At 39.7% G+C, this 21,546-nt stretch overlaps 1 protein-coding gene across 1 annotated transcript; it reads left to right on the forward strand.

Moving 5' to 3' along the window:
• Nucleotides 1-302: 302 nt before the first annotated feature.
• Nucleotides 303-16,247, forward strand: lhx2b (LIM homeobox 2b). The gene is made up of 5 exons (XM_028578604.1): nucleotides 303-497; nucleotides 2,363-2,565; nucleotides 4,400-4,770; nucleotides 9,538-9,743; nucleotides 15,562-16,247. The coding sequence occupies exons 1-5, from the start codon at nucleotides 315-317 to the stop codon at nucleotides 15,850-15,852; spliced, it is 1,254 nt and encodes a 417-aa protein (XP_028434405.1). The 5' UTR covers nucleotides 303-314; the 3' UTR covers nucleotides 15,853-16,247.
• Nucleotides 16,248-21,546: the final 5,299 nt, after the last annotated feature.

Consider the following 21,546-nt stretch of genomic DNA (forward strand, 5'->3'; position numbering starts at 1 on the left):
ACATCCTACCCGAGACCGAGAGACACATTCGATTTCCAGAAAAAGAGAAGAGAAATCGCCGCGGTTCTTTATGAATTAATCATAGCTTATTAATAATGAGAGCTGCAGAGATTCGGATGACGGTTTCCATTGGCAGATGAGACGTAGTGTGGAGAACACGTGTCCAATTTTCCCCTCATATTTTTTCCTCCCCTGATCTGGATTTTTCACTTGTCACGGCAAGAAAGAAAAAAGAAAAAAAAACCTTCTTTTTTTTTTTTAAATAAAAAAAGCGAGTGTTTTGAGTGGCGTTATTGCGCAGGGTTTTGCCTCTCATGGACATCTTGGCTTGCAGATCCGAAGAGAACAGTTATAATATCCTCCCCTCTGCGGCAACGATGCTATTCCATGGCCTCCCTGGAGGCGACGTGCACGGTGTGGTGGAAGAAATGGACCGGAGAGGAAAGAGCGAGTCAGCAGCCATCAGCTCGGCCATCGATATGGGGGAATCAGAGACGGTAGGAGAGATTCATTTGGCCCCTGTTAGGCTGGTTAGCGCAGGCAGCATGGCAGCATGGCAGCCTGGAAAACATGTGACAGCGGCTGCACTCTCACAGCTCCAAGCGCTTTATTTCACTTCTGAACGCGTATTATTTAAAAAAAAATATATATATAGATATATATATTTTTTTTTACTTTCAATTCACACTGGGGAAAACTGTCCCAACAAATTTCAGTCTACTGTTATTTTTTTTTTGGTTTTTGCCTTTTTAAACGCCTCTCAAACTTCCTCCAAAAAAGAAGGGCCCTGACATTGTGATTTCATTCTAAAACTTCTTTTAGTGCCAGCAAAGCTTCAACTAAACTGAGCCACACAATTGTTACCAAAAAAAAAAAAAAAAAAAGATTACCTTTAGTCATTTGTTTTAAAACCCTGCAATTCGTTAAAGCCTATTTAAATGTGCCTTTTATATGATGCGTTCACAACACATGGACAGCACAGCGCCTATAATCAGTGTTTCACAAACCCCCCCAAAAAATTAAAGATATTTTTTTATGGACAGGCAAATCTTAGCACAAACACTGACAGCAAAACCCAGTTGGACGTTTTTATTCTAATTCGAAGGAAAAATAAATAATTTAAAAATAAAACGACAAGCACAGTTGGATTCTTTTATTTTTCATTGGTTCGCTCCATTTTGTAAACACCATCAGGCTCTGATTCAATAACAAATGCTTATGCCACGGCGATCCGAAAGTTCTGTAATCGTTCTTAGATGCGCTGCAGTGAGAAGGAAACGAGAGCATGTGAGATGGAGAAAGAAAAAAAAAAAATCTGAATTTTGAATTCAGCTTCCATCTCCGTTTGGAAAATTATTTTCTGGAGGGAATGCGTGTGCGCGCGTGCACGCGTGCATGTGTCTATTTCGCCGGCCCTCTGGAAACTAACATTTAATGACAGCCTTGTGCTATAAACCTGTGTGTGTGTGTGTGTGTGTTATTGTAGGACTACTTTTAATCAACATTGTTATTATCTTAAGGGGGGGAATTAACAGCTCAGATATCACTCATGGTCCAATAATAACAATATTATTTCCATAACACAGCGTGCAAATGGTTCTCCTAGATCCTAACATTATGTAAAGTGACTTGACTTTGCCTTTTTGTTTTCTTTTAATCTGCTGCTGTATGGTGGCAATGCCAGAATTATTATAAACGTCTCTTGTGGCAGCAGAGTCATTTATATATATATATATATATATATATATATATATATATATATATATATATATATATATATATATATATATATGTAGGCTAAAAATATTATCTAAAGGTTGTTTTTATATATATATAAAACAAAGGTTGTTCATATATATATAAACAACCTTTAGATAATATTTTTAGCCTACAATTGAATTAACTGTAACAAAGAATATTCCTGTGATGTTTTTAATTTCTTACATTTTAGGAATTTGAGTGCCCCTACTGGATTTAATTTAATATCTTTATATGATATATGTCTGGTAGGCCTTTTGTCAAGGTTGTTGAGAGGAAAATACTTTTTTTTTTTAAAAGTCCTACAACATGTCTTTATAATATTTCTAATATGTATGTGAGTTGTGGCCGAGGCCCCTGTTTAGCGAGGCTGTATCCGAGGATACTCTCTTGAAGATATACAGCGAACAGACTCGTCTCTGACTTCCTTGGATGTTAACATTATTTCATTTCTTCTTTATTCCCATGTTAGCATGACTTCATGTTAGGCCATCAGGATGTCATATAGAGTCGTTGCACTGAGTCTTATTTTTTTTTTTTTTCTTCTTCTTCTTCCAATCCTCCCATCCTGTCCTGACTCTGTGTCTCCGTGCTGACCTCGCAGTCCATGCCGTGTATGGCGAGCGAGCGCGTGGCTCTGTGCGCCGGCTGCGGCCGGAAGATCGCGGACCGCTACTACCTGCTGGCCGTGGACAAACAGTGGCACATGCGCTGCCTCAAGTGCTGCGAGTGCAAACTCAACCTGGAGTCGGAGCTCACCTGCTTCAGCAAGGACGGCAGCATCTACTGCAAGGAGGACTACTACAGGTAGGAGCGCGTGCACAGGCCAGCCCCGTGCACCGTGCACCATTAAGGGACAGCAGGCTAGGGAAGAGGATTAGGGCCAATACGAAAAAAATCCTTAGAATTCTGACGTTTTTTCACCCAGATTTATGACTTTTAGGTCTTAGAGACGCATGTGAAAAATGGTACTTTTCCTCCAGTATGACTCTAAATGTTATTTTTTTATTCTCACAATTCTGACTTTAAACTTTGAAGTCACGTGTAGGGACACGTGTAAAATGTATTTGAGTTCTGAGTGTAAAGTCCGAATTGTGAGAATAAAAGAATTCTCACTTTATTCTCAGAATTCAGACCCCCCTCCAACTTTAAAGTCTTAGGGTCACACGTGAAAAATGTCACTTTATTCTCAGAATTATGGCTTTTTTTCACCCTCGGATTTCTGACTTTAATCTCACAATTCGGACTTTAGGCATACAGAACATGTGACAACATGTATTTGAGTTCTGAGTTTAAAAATCAGAATTTAGAGGAGATTGCGACTGTATTCTCACAATTCAAATGATTTTTTTTTTTTTTTCACATGTGGCCCTAATCCTCTTGTGTAGGCAATATTTAGGATTCATGGAACTAAATGTGTGTTTCAAAATATGGTAAATGTGGCTGGGGAAGATACTCTTTTTTTTTTTAACATATGACCACGGATGGAATATTTAAAAAAAATGTTTTCAGATTTTCTTCATTTGTTTCAAAAAAAAAAAGTTAGCAAGGGTTATACATGTTTTTCTTTCTCACATCTTCTGTCCTAATAATATGGGTTTGGTAAAACTGATATGCTGACATTTTTGCACTGATGACAGCTGATATTTTGTGCCAATTTCACTATAATAATAAATACCAATCTGGGCCTCTATTTTAGCCAGATAGTCCCATCATTAGCCTGTAATTCACGTGTTTCTCTCAGCAAAGTGGAGAGCCTATATTGACAGCAAGGATCCATCCCATAATGTCTGTGCTGCTATAACACTCTCCACTGAAAACCCAGAGATAATGAAATAGCTACTTTTAGTAACAGCCCCCAGTCCCCCACTCTCCCCCACCCCCACCCCCACCCCCCCCCCCTCCTCACTACCCCCACCCAATCACGCACAGGGAAGCTCTGGGAAAACATCGGCTGCACATTATTCTTAACTTATAAACGTGGAAAAATAACAACAATTTCCATGTCAGCTTTTGTTTGAACTCTCAACCATCGGCATAATATCCATATCCCATTAAACTCCAATACCGCCACGTAGTGATGACGTCTGCCATTAGTGCGCAGGGAAAGTAAAAGTACTGATAGCACAAAGTAACACAAGTAAAAGTCATGCATTGGAAATGCTAATTAAGTTAAAGTGTTATGTGAGCATCATCGGGGAAATGCACTGAAAAGCAGCGAAAGTAAAAAGTACTCGATGTAGAAAAATCTTCCCATTTTTAGAAACTGGAAAGGATCCTAATTCCACACAGTTGTGAGTTTGATGGTCCAATCATTTCAGCTGGACTTGTAGGCCGTTATATTGTTGGCTAGTTCCATTCATAATAAAACACCAGATTTGATAAACTAGGCCTACATGTGTTTCGTGTGCAGAAATCTTCATTTTTTTTTAGCTGTCAGATGAATGTAGTGGAGTAAAAAGTGCAATAAAGTAGACCCGAGTAAAGAACAAGTACCTCAACATTTGGACTTAAGTACAGTACTTAGTTACATTCCACCCAGTGCACACAAGAAGACGTCCCAGACCGTGTAGGTTATATTTCAGCCTGCCCACTGCGCACACATGTCCAGCCGCTGATGAGGTTTCTGTGTTGTCCGCAGAAGATTTTCGGTGCAGAGATGCGCTCGGTGCCACCTGGGGATCTCCGCGTCGGAGATGGTGATGCGGGCCCGGGACCTGGTCTACCACCTCAACTGCTTCACGTGCACGAGCTGCAGCAAGATGCTCACCACCGGGGACCACTTTGGCATGAAGGACAGTCTGGTGTACTGCCGGCTGCACTTTGAGACTCTCATCCAGGGAGAATATCAGACACATTTTAACCACGCGGACGTTGTCCCGCACAAAGGCCTGGGCCCGGCCAACACGCTCGGACTATCCTACTTCAACGGCGTGGGCACAGTGCAGAAAGGCCGGCCCAGGAAGAGGAAAAGCCCCGGGCCGGGGGCCGAGCTGGCAGCTTATAACGCAGGTAAGAAACAACTTTCAAAATCTAGGATCACCACCTACTGTCCTATAGGGTGTTGAGGGTAATAAAAAAAGTCTGCAGGGTTAGGAGCAAGCCATAGAGCTTTTTATATAATAGGCCTAATGAATGTAGCTATATGTTGTGCTTTATCCTGGTTTGATACTGATTTTACCTACTTAAAAACATAAAATTACCGATTTTAGATCTAAGACGTAGAAAAAAAGTTTTCAAAAACAAGGATGGTCACCTATTGACCTATAAGGGTGTTGTGGTTAATAATATGTGTGCAGGGTTAAGAAAAAGCAATAGAGCCTTTATAGAATAGGCCTATATATAATTAATGTAGCTATATTTCGTGCTTTTATCCTGGTTTGATGCTGATTTTACCTAACAAGAAGAAGAAAAAAAACGATTTTACATCTAAAACGTAGGGAAAAAAAGCGTTTTTTTTAAGTTAAAAATGTATTCACTCAGCGTGACTACGGGCTGATTAGGACCGACAGGCTTCATTACTGAAACATCTTTGTAACATTCCTATAGGGGCTTATATTGTGTCTGTGCTCTTCTCGGTAATGTCTTTATTATAGGAAACTTTGTTTTCTTTTTTTCCCCCTATTCCCTGCGGTTTCATATTCCTAATATTACTGTAGGGAGTTTATAATGAGCGTATCATAACTTTACCACACTGAACTAACGGTAGGCCTAGTTATAAACGTGGTGTCACTATAATATAGCCTGTATTTAGCATCCCTAAAGAGACGTATTTTGCTAAATATCAAGTTTTTTTATTGCATTGCTTAGATTTTTCTTCTTCTTCTTAAATGTCTTGTAATCTCCCTGCTGGAAGTTAGTTGTGTTTTTAATGGTTTTGTCATAACTGTATAGATATATAGGCTATATGTTCTTTTTTTGTATTGAGCTAACACTTTGTCAGAAACAACAGCAGCATGTTCATGTTGAGGCCAAATAATGTGCATGAATAAGCCTGAATACCAACTACTACACAAAGAGAAAAGCACCCAGGCCAAGTATTGGGTCAGGCAGGACAAAAAAAATCTTAGAGACAAGAGAAGTGTAATACAATGTCAAATGGGCGAAAAAAAAGAAGAAAAAAAAAAGAAGTGATTTACGGTGGGAGGGTTTGTCAATTAAGTCAGGCCTCTAACATTAGTAAAATCAGGCCTAGTCACATTTATTGCAAACAGCTTTCAGCTCCAGTGTGTCAGATATGTGGATGGGGACTTTTCAAACAGCTTCGTATAGATGTCATCAGGCCAGTGAGCTGCAGCTGTCTAACAATATATTATAATATCATAAATTGCATGCAGTAGAGATTTTTCTACATGACAATCTTGCATCACTTTGAGTTGTTGGTGGTTTGTAGTCATGTTTCAGTTTAGTCAACCTGTTATGAAAAAGAAAGAAAGTTTTTTTGATGTTCTGGCTTTTGCTTTCGCCCGTATCCACTTGTCAGACTCCATAGACATCTACAGAGACCCCCCCTCCTTACACACAAACACACACACACACACACACACACACATTACTGAAACCTTTTTGTATGGGTCAATCAGAGTGTGTACCAGCGAGATGAATGTGATGTGATGAGTTATTCACTGGAACGGAGAGCAGGGAAAATACAAGATCTTTGGTGCGACAACTATCACATATTTTTTGATGCTTTGCCTTCATACCTTGTAATTCATTTTCCCAATTGTTCACATAAAAAAGAAAGTTGATTACAGACTAAACAAAGGAGTCAGTTCAGTGGATTCTCATATTTCTAAACTTCTTCACAGTCGGTTAAGTTTAAAAAAAAAAAAGGCTGCAACAAGTGAATTCATTATATTCCTTCCTACTATAGTTTCCGAGGCAAATTGGCTTCTTTCCTTTTTTATTTCCCGCCTGGAATCGAGTGATTCTTCTTTGAAAGAGGAAGCATTAGTCATTTTAAGATGCTGCCGCTTTTAATGTTACGTTGTCGTTTCTTTAAACCGTTGGAACTGATGATACAGGTTCAGCTACTTTGTTTCACATATTGCTGAAGGACTTAATTGCTGGAAACAGAATCAGACGGAGAGTGTAGAGACAGTGCGCCCTCTTCTGTTTCCAGCCAGAAACAACATGAAAAAGCTTCACCTGAGCTCTGACATGAGAACATGTGGCGAGCTGCAGCCGCCTGCAGCTCTCAGACGCTTTCAGCGCCGTGAATAAGACAGTTCAGTGTGAGGACCGCGAGACGAGCAGGAAAACAGGCTGCTTTTTGTTCAAAACGCATATGCTTTGGCCAGAAAGCAGCATTTGTTCAGCCTGGTGTGTATAGGCTAATTAAGTGAAGTGTTATTCTGATGGTTTTCACTCACTTCATATTCATCATTTGCGTTCTGATATTGAACACGAACTGTTATGCATGCAGCAACACTTTGGATATTGCCAAGAAATTTGCAGACTGGGACACATACATGTGTGTTGTTGTTGTTTTGTGTGTGTGTGTGTGTGTGTGTGTGTGTGTGTGAGTGTGTGTGTGTGTGTGTGTGTGTGTGCTGAAGCCAGGCTAGCACCTCCTCCCTGGATAGATAAGACATGTAGACAGACAGACAGACAGACAGACAGACAGGCAGGCAGGCAGGCAGGCAGGCATACAGACAGACAGAAAGGCAGGCTGACAGACAGACAGACAGACAGACAGACAGACAGGCAGACACACAGACAGGCAGGCAGGCAGGCAGGCAGGCCGACAGACAGACAGGCAGACAGACAGATGAGGTGCAGCTGGAGGAAACAGCTGTCAGGTCAGAAAATCATAATCAGATAGATTTTATAGATTGAGATGAAGAAAGGGAATGGAGATTGAAATTACATGTTTTATGTTGACAAAGCAAGATGTACAATAACAAAAAAATCCTTTTAACAAGAACATTGCAGCCACAATATCCTTAAACATGATTTTTCTTTTTTTTCTTTCTTTCTTTCTTTCTTTCTTTCTTTCTTTCTTTCTTTCTTTCTTTCTTTCTTTTTCTTTCTATTGGATTTTTTTCCCTCTTTAAATTCCACATTCGATATATTGCACCTCAGTATTTGCATTGCCTATACCTTTCTCGCTCAATATATAGTTAATATAAGCAACACCATGAGGTGTCGCATGATAGTTTTTGGACTATTTTATTGATTTTCTTGGGAGATTAATTGATTATTTTTTCATGGTATATTATCAAGCATACTCACTAGTTTTGAAATGCATATAATGCATTTGGAGCTGCGTCTGTGTTCTGATTACTTGGGCCATGAGAATTATGGGACTTAAAAATGGGGTCATGGGGCACTTGGGGACCTCACCTGGTTGAGTGTGCGCCCCATCTACAGAGGCTCCAAACTTGACACAGCGGCCGCAGGTTCAATTCTGACCTGCGGCCCTTTGCATGCATGTCATTCCCTCTCTCGCTCTCTCTCTTCTCTCTCTCTCTCTCTCTCTCTCTCTCTCTCTCTCTCTCTCTCTCTCTCTCTCCCCCTTTCCTGTCTTCAGCTGTCCTATGTAATAAAGGCCTCAAATGCCTTTATAAAGGGCTTTTCCCTTTATTCGATAGTGACAGTGGATACATAGGAAAGGGGGAGAGAAAGAGAGGGGATGACACACAGCAAAGGGCCGCAGGTTGGATTCGAACCCGGGCCGCTGCCAAGGACTCAGCCTACATGGGGCGCACGCTCTTACTGGCTAGAGGCCCCCCCCCAAAAAAAAATAAATCTAAAAAAACTAAAATGGGTTTAGAAAACGAAGAAAACACCTACAGCAGAGACCTTCAACAGGGGGTCCGGGACCCCTAGGGGGTTCTCAGAGTTTCTGCAGGCGGTCCACCAAATTATTATTTTTACAAAAAGTAAAATGTCTGAACATGAATCCAACATATTATTAGTAAACATCCATCATCTATGTGTGAAAAGACAACATTAATGAAGGTCTTACTGGCCCGTAAGTAATGTAGTCAATAAGGCAGCCATCCATTCACCATCAGATTCATGTATGTTTAACATTAAAACGTGATTTTAATAAAATATAAATATAAATAAGTCATGCTAACAATTATTATTTTAATAGCTTAGTATTCTATGCTCCAAAAAGGTATAAAGGCTTTAGGCCGCCTTACACGTTATTGTAGGTCCGGTTTAATATGCAGTTTAATTTGATACAATATAGCTTGCTCCATCTCTATTTCAGTTAAGGGGTCCTTGGCTTAAAACAAATGTTGAAGATGGCCTGTTCTACACTGTTCAATCAGAAGTGAAGGACTAAACAGATCTAAATGATGGTGATTAGTTGTAGAGTCTTTTAACCAGACCTACATTAGGCCAATGTGGCGCGAGAAAGGGAGAACTTGCTCGGCGGGCTACCAATAAACCAATGTCCAATACATTACATATCTTTCAGTGCGGCGACCCATTTATTAAATGACAGTGCATGCTCGCTATAGCACAGGTATTATTAAGTATAGTCCATTTCAGCTCAGGTTAAGTTTCATTCATCTTTCCATAAAACACAAATCAAATGATACCACTGACACACCACACTGACACGGTAAAAAAGCTGTTTGCTTTCCCCTTTGCCAAACACCTGTGTACCTCTGGCCCCCCACCCCTAATATATATTCATGTCACCAACGTGCTAATAAACAAAACAAAAAAACTAAGTTACATAACGTCTCTGACATTAGCGCTTGGATCCGAGTTCCCTCTGTCTAACCGGGCTCTTCTCTCCTGTTCCCCATTGACCTGCAGCGCTGAGCTGTAACGAGAACGATGGCGAGTCCATGGACCGGGACTCCCAGTACAGCTCCAGTCAGAAGACCAAGCGCATGCGCACGTCCTTCAAGCACCACCAGCTGAGGACCATGAAGTCCTACTTCGCCATCAACCACAACCCGGACGCCAAGGACCTCAAACAACTCGCCCAGAAGACGGGCCTCACCAAGCGGGTCTTACAGGTAGGAGTGTAAGCTTCATCACCATACGATATTATGTTGATCCGTTGGACGACACGATGTGTGTTGTTTTCCCATCCACCATGATCTTGTTGTCCTTCTGGGTCAAAATTGTGGTTTTGTTGCTTTTTTCTATGCTTTTGACACTTTTTCTTAACACGTTTTTGTTACTTTTTTCAACACTTTTTTTTTATTCATGGTCAATTAACCTAATTTATAAGTTCAAAAAGCAGAAACTATGAATTATTTTGACTGATAGTTAAGATCAGAGGATGGTGAGTGGTTCACCAACTGGTTTATATCAAAGTTTAGTCAGGATACTGTTTTGAAACCATTTTAAAAAGTTTTTCATACAACATACATCCATGCATCCATGTTATTTTTGGGCATTTTGGTTCCAAGAAAACCATATTTTAAACCATATATACAAAAATTCTTTTGAAAACGGATTAAATTAGACCCGAGTACAACACAATGGTTAATGTCTGTCACCTTACAATGTCAATTCAGTTCGATTCAGGAACCTGCGATCGATACAAGACAATACCATATGCCAAATTTAACACAGTGACATTTATATCAACTCAAAAAAGAAACTAAATATGATTTGTCAGTTTTATAACTCAGCTCTTCCAGGCGTTTAAATGAACAAAAAACAAAAAGCATAAATATAAGGTGGGACTCTTACAGACGGCATGTATCGATATTTTTGCTTTGCATCGATAATACTGGATCGTGGATCTTTGAATCGATATATCGATCCGGATTAATGTATCGTCACACCCCTACAGGTAACCACAACAGCCTTTCACTTCAGATGAGAGCGTGCTTTCCTTTACTCAGGGGAAAGGGAGACAAATGCCAACAGGGGTGAAGGAATGTCACATGTTTCCAATGCAAATCAAACTGCTTCCAATTGTAAAATATATGAAGTGAGGTTTTCCTGAAAGAAGCCAAATCAGCTGCTTTATTTGAAGATAGTGCTGTTATTCAGTCCAGTGAAATTGACAGTGAAGCTGAACAAAACCAGAAATGGATTATATTTGCTTTGTTTTCTCGCCTTTTCCCCCTTATTTAAATGAACACACAATCCAAAAAATAGGAAATTAATTTAAAAAGCTGCATTTTTTCATTTCCTCAAGGAAAAATAAAGCTGTTAAAAGTCAATGTTTCGTTCATATTAGAATGCAAAAATTACCTGGAAATGAAAAACAAAACCACTACAAAACAAAATGAAATCTATTTCAATGGACGATATGATGTTAACGGTGAAGACTGAGGGATGAAAAACAAAAAAAGCTTTGTAGTACACACCAAGAAAGAGGAAGCACAACAGAGCGTTTGATTTCCACAAAAGACGACAGCATATTATCTGGGGGACTGAGAAGAAGAAAAATGAGACAAAAAGGTTTTCTGAATCAAATTTCTTTCTGAGAAGGAAGAAGAAGAAAAAAAAAAAAATCATCCCGCTGCTTTAATTAACGCTTGCAGAAAACAAAGCAGTCGTTTTGCTTTGATGCGTTGGAGTTTTCATGCCTGTTATTCCAGCTGAAGTGCTTCTCCCCTCCGCCTGTTTCCCATGGCTCCGTCATGATTCCAGCACTAACACGCTCCAACACTCGGCTCAGCACAGACTCGCCACATCGCAAATGCTGCTTTTTATTATTGAAAACGAGAGCTAAGATGAAGTGCAAAGAGAAAATGTAATTACAAAATGAAAATAAATTAACAGTAGGGCTAAACCTTACCCTAACCCTACTACAAAGTGTCCTCAGTAAAATAAGGAAGAAGCCATTTATTTAATTACCATTGCAAATATGAGAATAATGACTGAAATCATAGCTGCTTTTATGGCTATACACACTGTAGCCAAGGCCAAGGCTCTCTATTTTCATGTGCAAAGATAAAAGTTTTTTTTTTTTTTTTTTTTTTTTTTTTTCTGTGGCTACCACTGGCTTTTATTCTCTATGACTAGCCATAAAAAGTCAATGATTTTATGATCTTTTGTACACAGTAGAAGAACGCCCTAGCGTTGTGTTTTTAAGTGTTATTTTATCCTTGACTCCAGTCTGAACATCTGCAAACAGACTCGTAACAGACAAGGAGATGCTCACTGCTGTGTCCTCTTAACTAATAGCAAATGGAAGGAGGGGTGTGTGCCGGCTGCTTGGGGTTTTGCCACATCAAAACGTGTTGTAGATTATAACAACTATACATATTTTAGCCCTTTTTCAGCAACCTTTCTCAAGTCCTGAAAACTAAACAACAATATACGTAGTATCTCATTGCCTTTTAAATATATGAGCGTTTTCTGATCTGACGTCCCTATCAGCAGGATGACATACTTTTTCTGTGCCTTCCAAAACTGTTACAAAGTTTCCTCATGTGTTACAGATTGGGTTAAGGTTTGGTTAGATTTTGGCACATGATCTGGCACATGTTTTGGCAACTTAAAGGCAGAGCTCAAGGTACACACTTTACATATTTTAGTCTTATAACATTTATTTTGCTAATGCGTGGGCAAACAGTTGGTTATTTACACATCTAGCATATACAGAGCAACAATAGCATTTAAAAAAAAAGTAGTGTTCCTGGTAATGGTTTGCCTTTTGCTCTGTTTTGGTCCCCACCAACGTAAATTAAAATTAGTCTCTACATACCTGCCAACATTTGTTTTTCAAAATCCGGAGGATTTGTGCGGGGGCATGGCGGCGCGACCAGGAAGGGGGTTACTGTTAAGTGTACTGTAAGTCTGTGCTACCAACATTGCCATCTTGAGTTCAGCTTGCTTCACGTTTTCTGCCTCTGTCTGTTCTTTCATAATGAAGGATGAAATCGCCCATGTGCCCTTATGTGTTTCTTCTGCGCGATGGTGCCGCTGTGTTTTAATGTGCTGGGTAATGTCATTTTCCCTGGCGTGCGCCACATTAATATAAATGCGACACACCTTACAAAAAGCGTGGAGGTTGTCGATATGACTAAGTAAGATGCATGTCAATTGTTGCGCCCAACACTGTTGAAATTTACAGCTATATTTCGATTTCTCTGAACTTTCCACGAAGCTTGCGCAAAGAGCAACTGCGCAACTAGTTATGGGTTGCCAGGTTGAGGTGACAAACGGATTGAAAATTGTATAGGTGTGGATTGTGTGATTAGGATGCGTTTCATACAAGATCTGGCAACTGGTCAACATTAGACAAACATATTGGTCTGATTATGTATAAAGGAGTTTGGGCCATGCAAATTACGTGAGTTTCCCGGGAGAAATAACAAACCGGGAGGGGTCTGGGAGATAGGGCTAAAAAACAGGAGAAACCCGGGAAAAACAGCAGTGTTGGCAGCTATAAGTCTCTAACTGTGTCTGGCTGTTGTTTGGTGCTGGACAGGTAGTGTACAATGGATTTTTTGAAACTTTTTTGCTGAAAACGACCCTGATAAGAGTCATGAGACTGAACCAAAACAGTTGAGGGACAGAAAACCAAAACAATCAGCTAAAATATGCTAAAATGCTTCTTAGAGTTGATACAGATGTGGGTGGTAATTCCATGTGTGACATTACATAACACATTCACATGCCATTTGAGCCATTTTTAATATACAATCGCCAAAAATTCCGCCGGATGCCCCTCATTTTTTGCAGGATGTCCATCACCTTTTTCTTTGTATTGGCATTTTCAACGCCGGTCAATTTCGGGAACATCCTCCGAGCTAGAACCGACAATCAAATTATATTAAACCATTTTAATTCCAGAGCTTGCCTCCCTGTGTGTACATGTTCCACCAAAACAAGTTCCTTCCTGTGCCTATTTTGCATAGGCACTGAGCTGCCTCAGGCGCTAAGCTTGTGATTGGTTTAAATTAAATGCCAATAAACCAGAGCACATTTTTCTCCTATGCTTCAATGTTGTATGGACAAGCCAGACCTTCCTCCGCAGCGCTGGTGGAGGAAGGTCTGGCAATGTGAGACTACCTCTCAGCTAAACACTCCCCGACACAAACCATAGAATCTGAGATTGCTGAAGGTGTTGTTGACACCTTTTGGGCAGTAGGTGTCCACTGAAGCATGCTTGAGATACAGTAGGTGTGCATCTGCACATGTCTGCATGTATCACTTTTCTTAGGCTAATGTTGTGTGGTGATGCAGTTGTACGTAAGGCCTGGGTTAGAAACCTTGCACTCTATTACCATATCACCTAGAATAAAAGCAGACATGATGTGCCGTGTGTATATTGTGAAAAATGGAATTGAATCTGGAAAATGGGAATGGACTGAAACCAAAGACCAGAAGGAAGCAAATCTAACAGCATGCTTGAGAAAATGGTGGGCAGCTTTGCCTAAATGATTGTAGTTACTGGACTTAAATATGCAAAAACGCAGCCAAGGTCAGTTCAAGTATTAAGCAATGTCGGAAGGGTTGTGGTATTTGTGAGTTGGTGAGGTTTTTAAAGGCTCGGTTCAACTAAATTAGACCAGATTAGAAAAATATTTTTTACCTCTATGTAGAAGTATCCATCGTTGTAGATACTTTGGAATTTATTTGTCCAAGTTTTGAGATATCCACTACCTTCGGCCCACTCCCTTTGAGCTGAATGGTTACTGCTCAAATAAACAAATAAACTAAACTACCTCCACCCCAAAACAGTGGAGGTAAGTGGAGTTTTGTTTGCAGTAGTCACCGCACTGAAAGATTATGTCATGTTTTATTGAAAACGTGTCCTGGTTACTCTTGATAATCCACAGATCTTGCAGTGAACAGTTATCATTGGAATTACTTTTTTCCCAAAGAAATAATTAATGTCAAAACTGGTCTGGGTTATCTAGAGCAGCGGGGGACACTATTTCTAGAAATAGATGCTACAGCAGATTTTTTTAACTGTAATTTTTCATCGCTGTGAGCTCCACAAATGGTGGAGACAAATAAAACATAAACTACAGTATCTGCAGGGCCAGATGCCACGGCCAATTTTTGTGATGTCCTGTTGTGTTCTTTAACCCCCTAATGTAGTACAAGTAGACTTTATGTTCAACAGTTACTGTTTTCCGTCAGATCGTTAATAGATCTCAACGTTTCCGAGCGCACTTAAAGGCAGCATTATTTCACAGGAGAGAGAGATAGAAAGCCCATAGTGTTTTAAACCTTTCTTGTGGCAACGATAAAGGCAGTGATGTTTCCTGTTTCCTGTACGGGATTCTCACACCGCCTCAAACCATAGCTCAAAACACACCGACAAGTCTGATCTCCAGTTACATGATTGGCAACGTGGGGTTGCGTCTCTCCAAAAGTTGAGTCGGTTTTAACTTTCCGCTTGTCCCCTCTGCGGCACCCCCCCACCGTAGCCCAAACACTCTACCCCCACTCAAAATAAATGGAATGACCTGCGTTTTTGCCGGACCGTCTGACGGCTGACACAGGCTCTTTGAACACGGCCTAAGTCCAAACTAGTAATGGATTATATTTGCTTTGTTTTCTCGCCTTTTCCCCCTTATTTAAATGAACACACGATCCAAAAAATAGGAAATTAATTTAAAAAGCTGCATTGAAAAGAAGTAGTGTTTTTTTTCATTTCCTCAAGGAAAAATAAAGCTGTTAAAAGTCAATGTGTCGTTCATATTAGAATGCAAAAATTACCTGGAAATGAAAAACAAAGCCACTACAAAACAAAATGAAATCTATTCCTGTGGGTAATGTGGGTGACTCTTTAAGAATCCCTGGTAAATGGAAGTGTGGAATTCTGTGGTGGAAAGTTCCATTAAGATAACTTTGGTGGATCAATTCCCTCTGGATTAACACGATTGATTTTGTTATTTTTTTCCCCCACAGGTCTGGTTCCAAAACGCTCGGGCCAAGTTCAGGAGGAACCTGCTGCGGCAAGAGAGTACCGGGGTGGACAAGGCATCCGACGGCTCCACGCTGCAGGGCGGCACGCCATCAGGCCCAGCCTCGGAGATCTCCAACGCCTCCATGAGCCCCTCCAGCACCCCCACCACCCTGACAGACTTGACCAACCCCACCATGCCCACCGTCACCTCCGTGCTCTCCTCGGTGCCGGGCGGCATGGACGTCCACGAGTGCCGGAGTCCGTCACAGACCACACTGACCAGCCTCTTCTGATAGGACGGAGCCCTTCACCACAGCCTCACCCCCTACCCCTCTGTCCCTTCTCCCCTCTGCTCCACCCCTACTGGATCTAAAACTGAGCACTGTTGACTCCTTCCAACATTAAATGGATTAGAAAAGAGAAGGTAACGGAGGCATTCAAAAAAAGAGACTTTATTTCGCTCTGAGCCCATTAGAGACTATTTGCATAGTGAGGCGGCCAAGCCTTCCAGATGGAACAGTTGTTGTTATTTTGATGTTGTTGTCTTGTCGAGAACTGAGGAGACTTGATTTGCATTTTTCAATGTTTACAGAGAGAGAAAAAAGAAAACTGCTTAATTTTTAATTAATTCGTTTTTTTTCTTCTTCATTTTTTCCCCCCAGCACAGTATTTATGTTGTTGTACAAGAGTCACTGTTAGAAGGATTGTAAAAAATTCTCCTTTTTGAAAATCTGAGATTAAACACAGGTTACAATATCCTCCGACTGCCATGTGCCTTACAGTCAATTTCATCTGACCTGCTGTTCTCAGAAGTCGACCACGATCAGACACCAATCATTTCACTCAAATGACAGCGTAGCGGTAATCACCTCTATTCTGCCATGCAAAGCCAAAAGGCCGTAAATTCATTTTTGGTTGAAGGCAAGTTAAGGCAAGGCAGCTTTATTTGTAAAAGCACATTTCAGCAACAGGGCAATTCAAAGTGATTTACATAAAACATTAAAGAGCAGTTAAAAACAATAAAAAAATTCAAAACAGATAAAATACGAGAATAAAAGATACAGTGCAGTATAATAAATGAACAATTATTTAAAGAAAGGCAGCATCAAAAACAAAGGTCTTCAGCCTTGATTTAAAAGAGGACCGGCAGTTTTCTGGGAGTTTGTTCCAGATATGTGGTGCACAAAATCTGAATGCTGCTTCTCCATGTTTAGTACTCTGGGGACAGAAAGCAGACCTGTCCCAGACCACCGGAGAGGTCTGGGTGGTTCATAGTGTAGCAGAGGATCAGAAATGTATTTTGGCACCAAACCGTTTAGTGATTTATAAACCAGGAAACGTATTTTGAAATCAATTCTTTGAGGGACAGGAAGCCAGTGCAAAGACTTCAGAACTGGGGTGATGTGATCCACTTTCTTGGTCTTAGTGAGGACTCGAGCAGCAGCGTTCTGAATCAGCTGAGTTAATGATATTTTTGGGACATTCAAGATAAGATAAGAATGTAGAAATGTATTAATCCCACAGTGAGGAAATTCCCTTGTTACAGCAGCTCAAAAGAGAAATCCACACACATCAGAATAACACACATTAAATAGACATAGGAATAAATATACAAAAAGTATTATAAGAAATAGATTTTTTTTTAATTAGAGTTATATATAATGATAGTAATATATACACTATGAACACCACTTACAGTATACATACACAGATATACCGATGAGTAAGGTGTGGATGAATAGAAATGACATATTGCACAGTAGGAGGTGACTCAGACTAATACATAAATAAAAATGCAGAGTGTAGAATATTGTCAAGTGATGGATTGTGTAGCTGAATCAGCTAGAGACAGCCTTTATCATGTGGAAGTATCTTGAGTAAATTTTGTTATTTTTTTTTCGAGAAAATAATGGTTTGTTTTAACAGTAACTTCCAAAAGCCCAGGAGAAACCAAGGCAGAACACCCTAACACCAGTTATCATTCTTTGACTTTGTTTTGGAACGCTCAAATGGAGTTAGGGTGCAGGATAGCAATAAGGAGATGGCTATAAGTAATTGTAAATCATCAAAAAATATATACCACGATGACTAGATTTTTACAGGTGTTACTATAATGATTTTTTAAATGGTGGATGATCAGCAACCAAATATTGATAATGTGGAAGTTACTGCCTTTTGCCTTGGCGTGACTTCAGAGTACAATAACTATATATATTTTTTGACCTCTATTTTTAACTATCAAAATAGAGGTCAAAAGTCAAAAGTCAAAAAGTCAAGTTAAAGCTCAAGATCTTTTATGTAGAAACATTTTAGTTCTAAAACATCTAATTGACAGATCTCCAGTGTCCTACCTATAATTCATTTGGCTGGACAACTAAAAAACATTAAAACTTTAGTGTGTAACTTTTTGATATTAATGAATGTCCGTTACATTCAAGCCATTGCCCAATGAGTTGATGCAAAGTTAATTAAGACTATCAGCTCCATAAAGCTCTCTCTGTATTTCTTAGTATCGCTATGTTCAGAAGATTGTGGTGTCCGGTGACTTTCGCATGCAGAAATTCGAGTTAACATAATGACCTCTTCTGAAGAGTCCATCATGTTCTTTTAATCCTCCGTGTCCTCCTTGGCTACTAGCAACTGTGTGTTCCGCTATCACGGAAGGCTTGTATCATGTGGACACAATGACAGTTTTGTTCTCATTACTTAGAATTTCTCATGGGGGTGACAGAAACTATGCACTATAGCTTTAAAGTAATTTTTTCCAGTTCCACACTCTAGCGAGTTAGGGTCTTTTGCCTTTGTAGGGATGTTTTGCGTGTGTGTTATGATTAGTTCCCTTTAGTGTTTGTGTGTCCACGTTCTGCGGTACTTTCATTGCAAACGTTCCAATGTTGTGCCCAAAGTTACGCCCTTGGTTATAGCAAACTAATTATTCTGCTTGTCGTGTTTTTACCAACTAGAATCCTCTTTCTCACTTTGTCAAGAACGGGATTTAAACAGACCTGCTGTACCCAGAGACACAATGTTTAAACACCAGTTATTATTTAAGTTTAATGCATTAGATAAAGAATTCTTACCTTTTTCATTTTCAATTATTTAGACATTTTGTGGCTTTGAATAGTCATACGTGTCAAATATCAGCCCTACCGCTTCCACTGGTGAGGCTACTGTTTTTTAGCTTAACCAGTTATAATCCAGCATCCTGGTTTCAAAACACATCACACATACAGCACATGTAAGCCAATTTTCACTGTTCACCATCGCAGAGCTCTCTAGCGGCTAAACACATCTACTAACTGCCACTGATTCGACAAGCTGTGACGGAGGTCTGTAGGGGGCATCATGAAGCTCTGTAGCGCCTTAAACAGCCAGCAACTGCCGTTCTGTAGCACGGAGCTCTGTAACCGATGTCACGTGACCGGCCGGCTGTGTCCTAGTTTTTTTCGTATGATATCGTACGTTTGAGTGTGCATAACTTTTCGTACGATATCCTACAAACTCGTTCATGAGAATGCGTTGAGTTAACACAACACCATTATCATAAATGATTAACCAGGACTTGTGTCTAAAGCGCCACAAAAAGTGTTCAAAGCTTTGAAAAGCATTTTAAAACTGGATTTAAAAAAAAATGTAACCCTCCTGTTGTCTTTGGCTCAAATTTGACCCGTTTTCAAAGTTTATATATCAGAACATTTGGGTTTCTGTCAAGCAAATTGCCCAAAAGTAGCACAGAAGGTTACATGAAACGCTTTTCAATAGTAAAATTAAGGATCAGTTCACTACCTTTACTGAATATTGGGTGTTTTATTTAATTTCATAGCATTATTCTGACTAAACTTTGACAGTCTGTGATTATCCATCAACATCCTCTGATCTTAAATATTAGTCAAAATAATGCAAACTTTCTGTTTTTTATAACTCAAAAGTTAAATATCATTTAATATAGGCTACATGAGGTTTATTGACCATAAATTCCAAAACCTGAGTGAAAAAATAGTGGTAATAAGTTGCTGTGTACAGTATACTGGTGGTAGTGGAAAATAAGCGCGGAAAATGTTGAAAAATGCTACAAGAGACAAAAACGGCAAAATAAGTGACTAAAGTGTCAAAAAAAAGGGTTCATTTTCACCCAAGACAAGACAAGGGTTAAAAAAACATTTAAAAAAGCATCTTTGAATTAATTAAAGAACGGATTTCTATTCAGAAGTTTACAAACCAAGCAGCTTTGTATAAGATTTTTTAGATAGCAGAAAATGTGTTTTTTAGTGTAGCTACACACAAAAATGTTTTTTTTTATTACAGGACAAATGAGGTGCCAGAACTTTTTCAGTTATTTTAAGGATTTTTCTTTTTTACAGTGTGTAATGATCCTGACTGAGCTCCTCTGGCTGGGTTGCTTCTGCACATTCTTGAACACATGCTTGTTGTCCTCGCTTCGGGAAATATGAACACTACCAACTATCAGACTTTAATAGTCTTACATATGTGTGTACTGTGCACACAGTAATATACACACAGTGGTGCACTGCTCTGATTGGTCAAAGGGAATTGTGGTATTGTGACGCCTCTATAAAGACCTATTTCATAAATTCAGCCACCGAGAAGTTGCAGTTCACAAATATAAATTAAATATAAGCAGGTGAAATTTGCTGAATTTCAAGCATTTCTGCTTCTTGTGCCTTGGCATTTGCATTCCCGCTCATAACCACTCACCTGTTTTGGGAGGGGGGGGAACTAGGTATTTTCCCCACTTGGATGCAGTGAAAAAGTCAGAAAAGGATCAGATCTGTCTCCATTTCTTCTGTGTTTTTCTTTTCGCTTTTCTTCCTCCTCTTTTTTTTTCCAGTGTGACGCAGCATCAGTGTCCGTACATGGCTCCACGCCACTAAAAAGCCCAAACATTGAAAAAGGAACATGGCAGCAGACAAAAACCACCACACACATTGATCTCCATGGAAAACACTGAAACACAATTTGTTTCTTTGACCCATTAGGTGATTTTGCCTGGTATTTATACAACATTTGGATAGAAATATACCTACAAATCGAATGCCAAGAAGTTAGAGAGTTAATTATGTTTTTTTTTATAGATTATTTTTGGGACTTTTCCCTTCATTTGAAAGTGACAGTGGATAGACAGGAAAGGTGGGAGAGAGATGGGGGGGATGACACGCAGCAAAGGGCCGTAGGTTGGACTCGAACCGGGGCCGCTGCAGAGGACTCAGCCTAATTGGGCCCACGCTCTTTTCTGGGTGAGCTAGGGGTCGCCCTGTTAATTATGTTTTTATTTGCATGTAGCCTATTTATTTTTTTATAATGGGAAATACATTCACTCACATTCTCTGGGATGGCATGTTTTCCTTTCTTTGGTATTTGACAGTGTAGAAACAGACAGGTAACATGGGGACAATAAGTTTTGGAAACAAAACTGAGTGCCAAATCCCAAGTTGAATTCAATATTTAGTTGTATCTAATTGTTGTTTACTGCTGCAGTGCAGACTTATGCTTCAGCTACTGTAGGGCTACATTCATAGGCATAATTTACAGGGGCTATAACCCACCAAAAAACCTATTATAATTTCCTTTACATAAATAAAGACATTTGCAAATTGATGCAGAAAAGGCACACATTGTTGCAGAAAAAATCACCAGAATGCAGCAAATAAAGTGTTTGATATGCTCAAAATTTCAATGTTGCTCTAAAGTGGAGAGTCTGTATGTAGTATTTGTTTTCAGTACAGCATGGGAAAAAAAACAAAAGAAATAATAATCATAATATTCCTAGACAATGAAGAGCTGTGTGTATCAAAATGCAAGGCACAGGGAAAAGAGTAAGCCAGCCTCTCTTCATCCCAGTATGATAAGAAGTTCTGGTGCAGTTTTCAACCAATAGCACTTTGCAGTTTTCAGTAACTTGACGCAAATTGACACAGAAAGAGACGCCAAGTCAGGTATGAACGATTCCTGGTCCCTATTAGTCCCTA

The sequence above is a fragment of the Perca flavescens genome, chromosome 5 (assembly GCF_004354835.1).
Source record: "Perca flavescens isolate YP-PL-M2 chromosome 5, PFLA_1.0, whole genome shotgun sequence".
Taxonomy (NCBI): Eukaryota; Metazoa; Chordata; class Actinopteri; order Perciformes; family Percidae; genus Perca; species Perca flavescens.

What these genes read in the sequence shown, in the direction of transcription:
- lhx2b (XM_028578604.1), top strand. Translation starts at nt 315, where the DNA reads ATGGACATCTTGGCTTGCAGATCCGAAGAGAACAGTTATAATATCCTC. An exon ending in ATATGGGGGAATCAGAGACG is followed by an intron (nt 498 to 2,362) that starts GTAGGAGAGATT and finishes CTGACCTCGCAG; the next exon opens with TCCATGCCGTGTATGGCGAG. An exon ending in TGCAAGGAGGACTACTACAG is followed by an intron (nt 2,566 to 4,399) that starts GTAGGAGCGCGT and finishes TGTTGTCCGCAG; the next exon opens with AAGATTTTCGGTGCAGAGAT.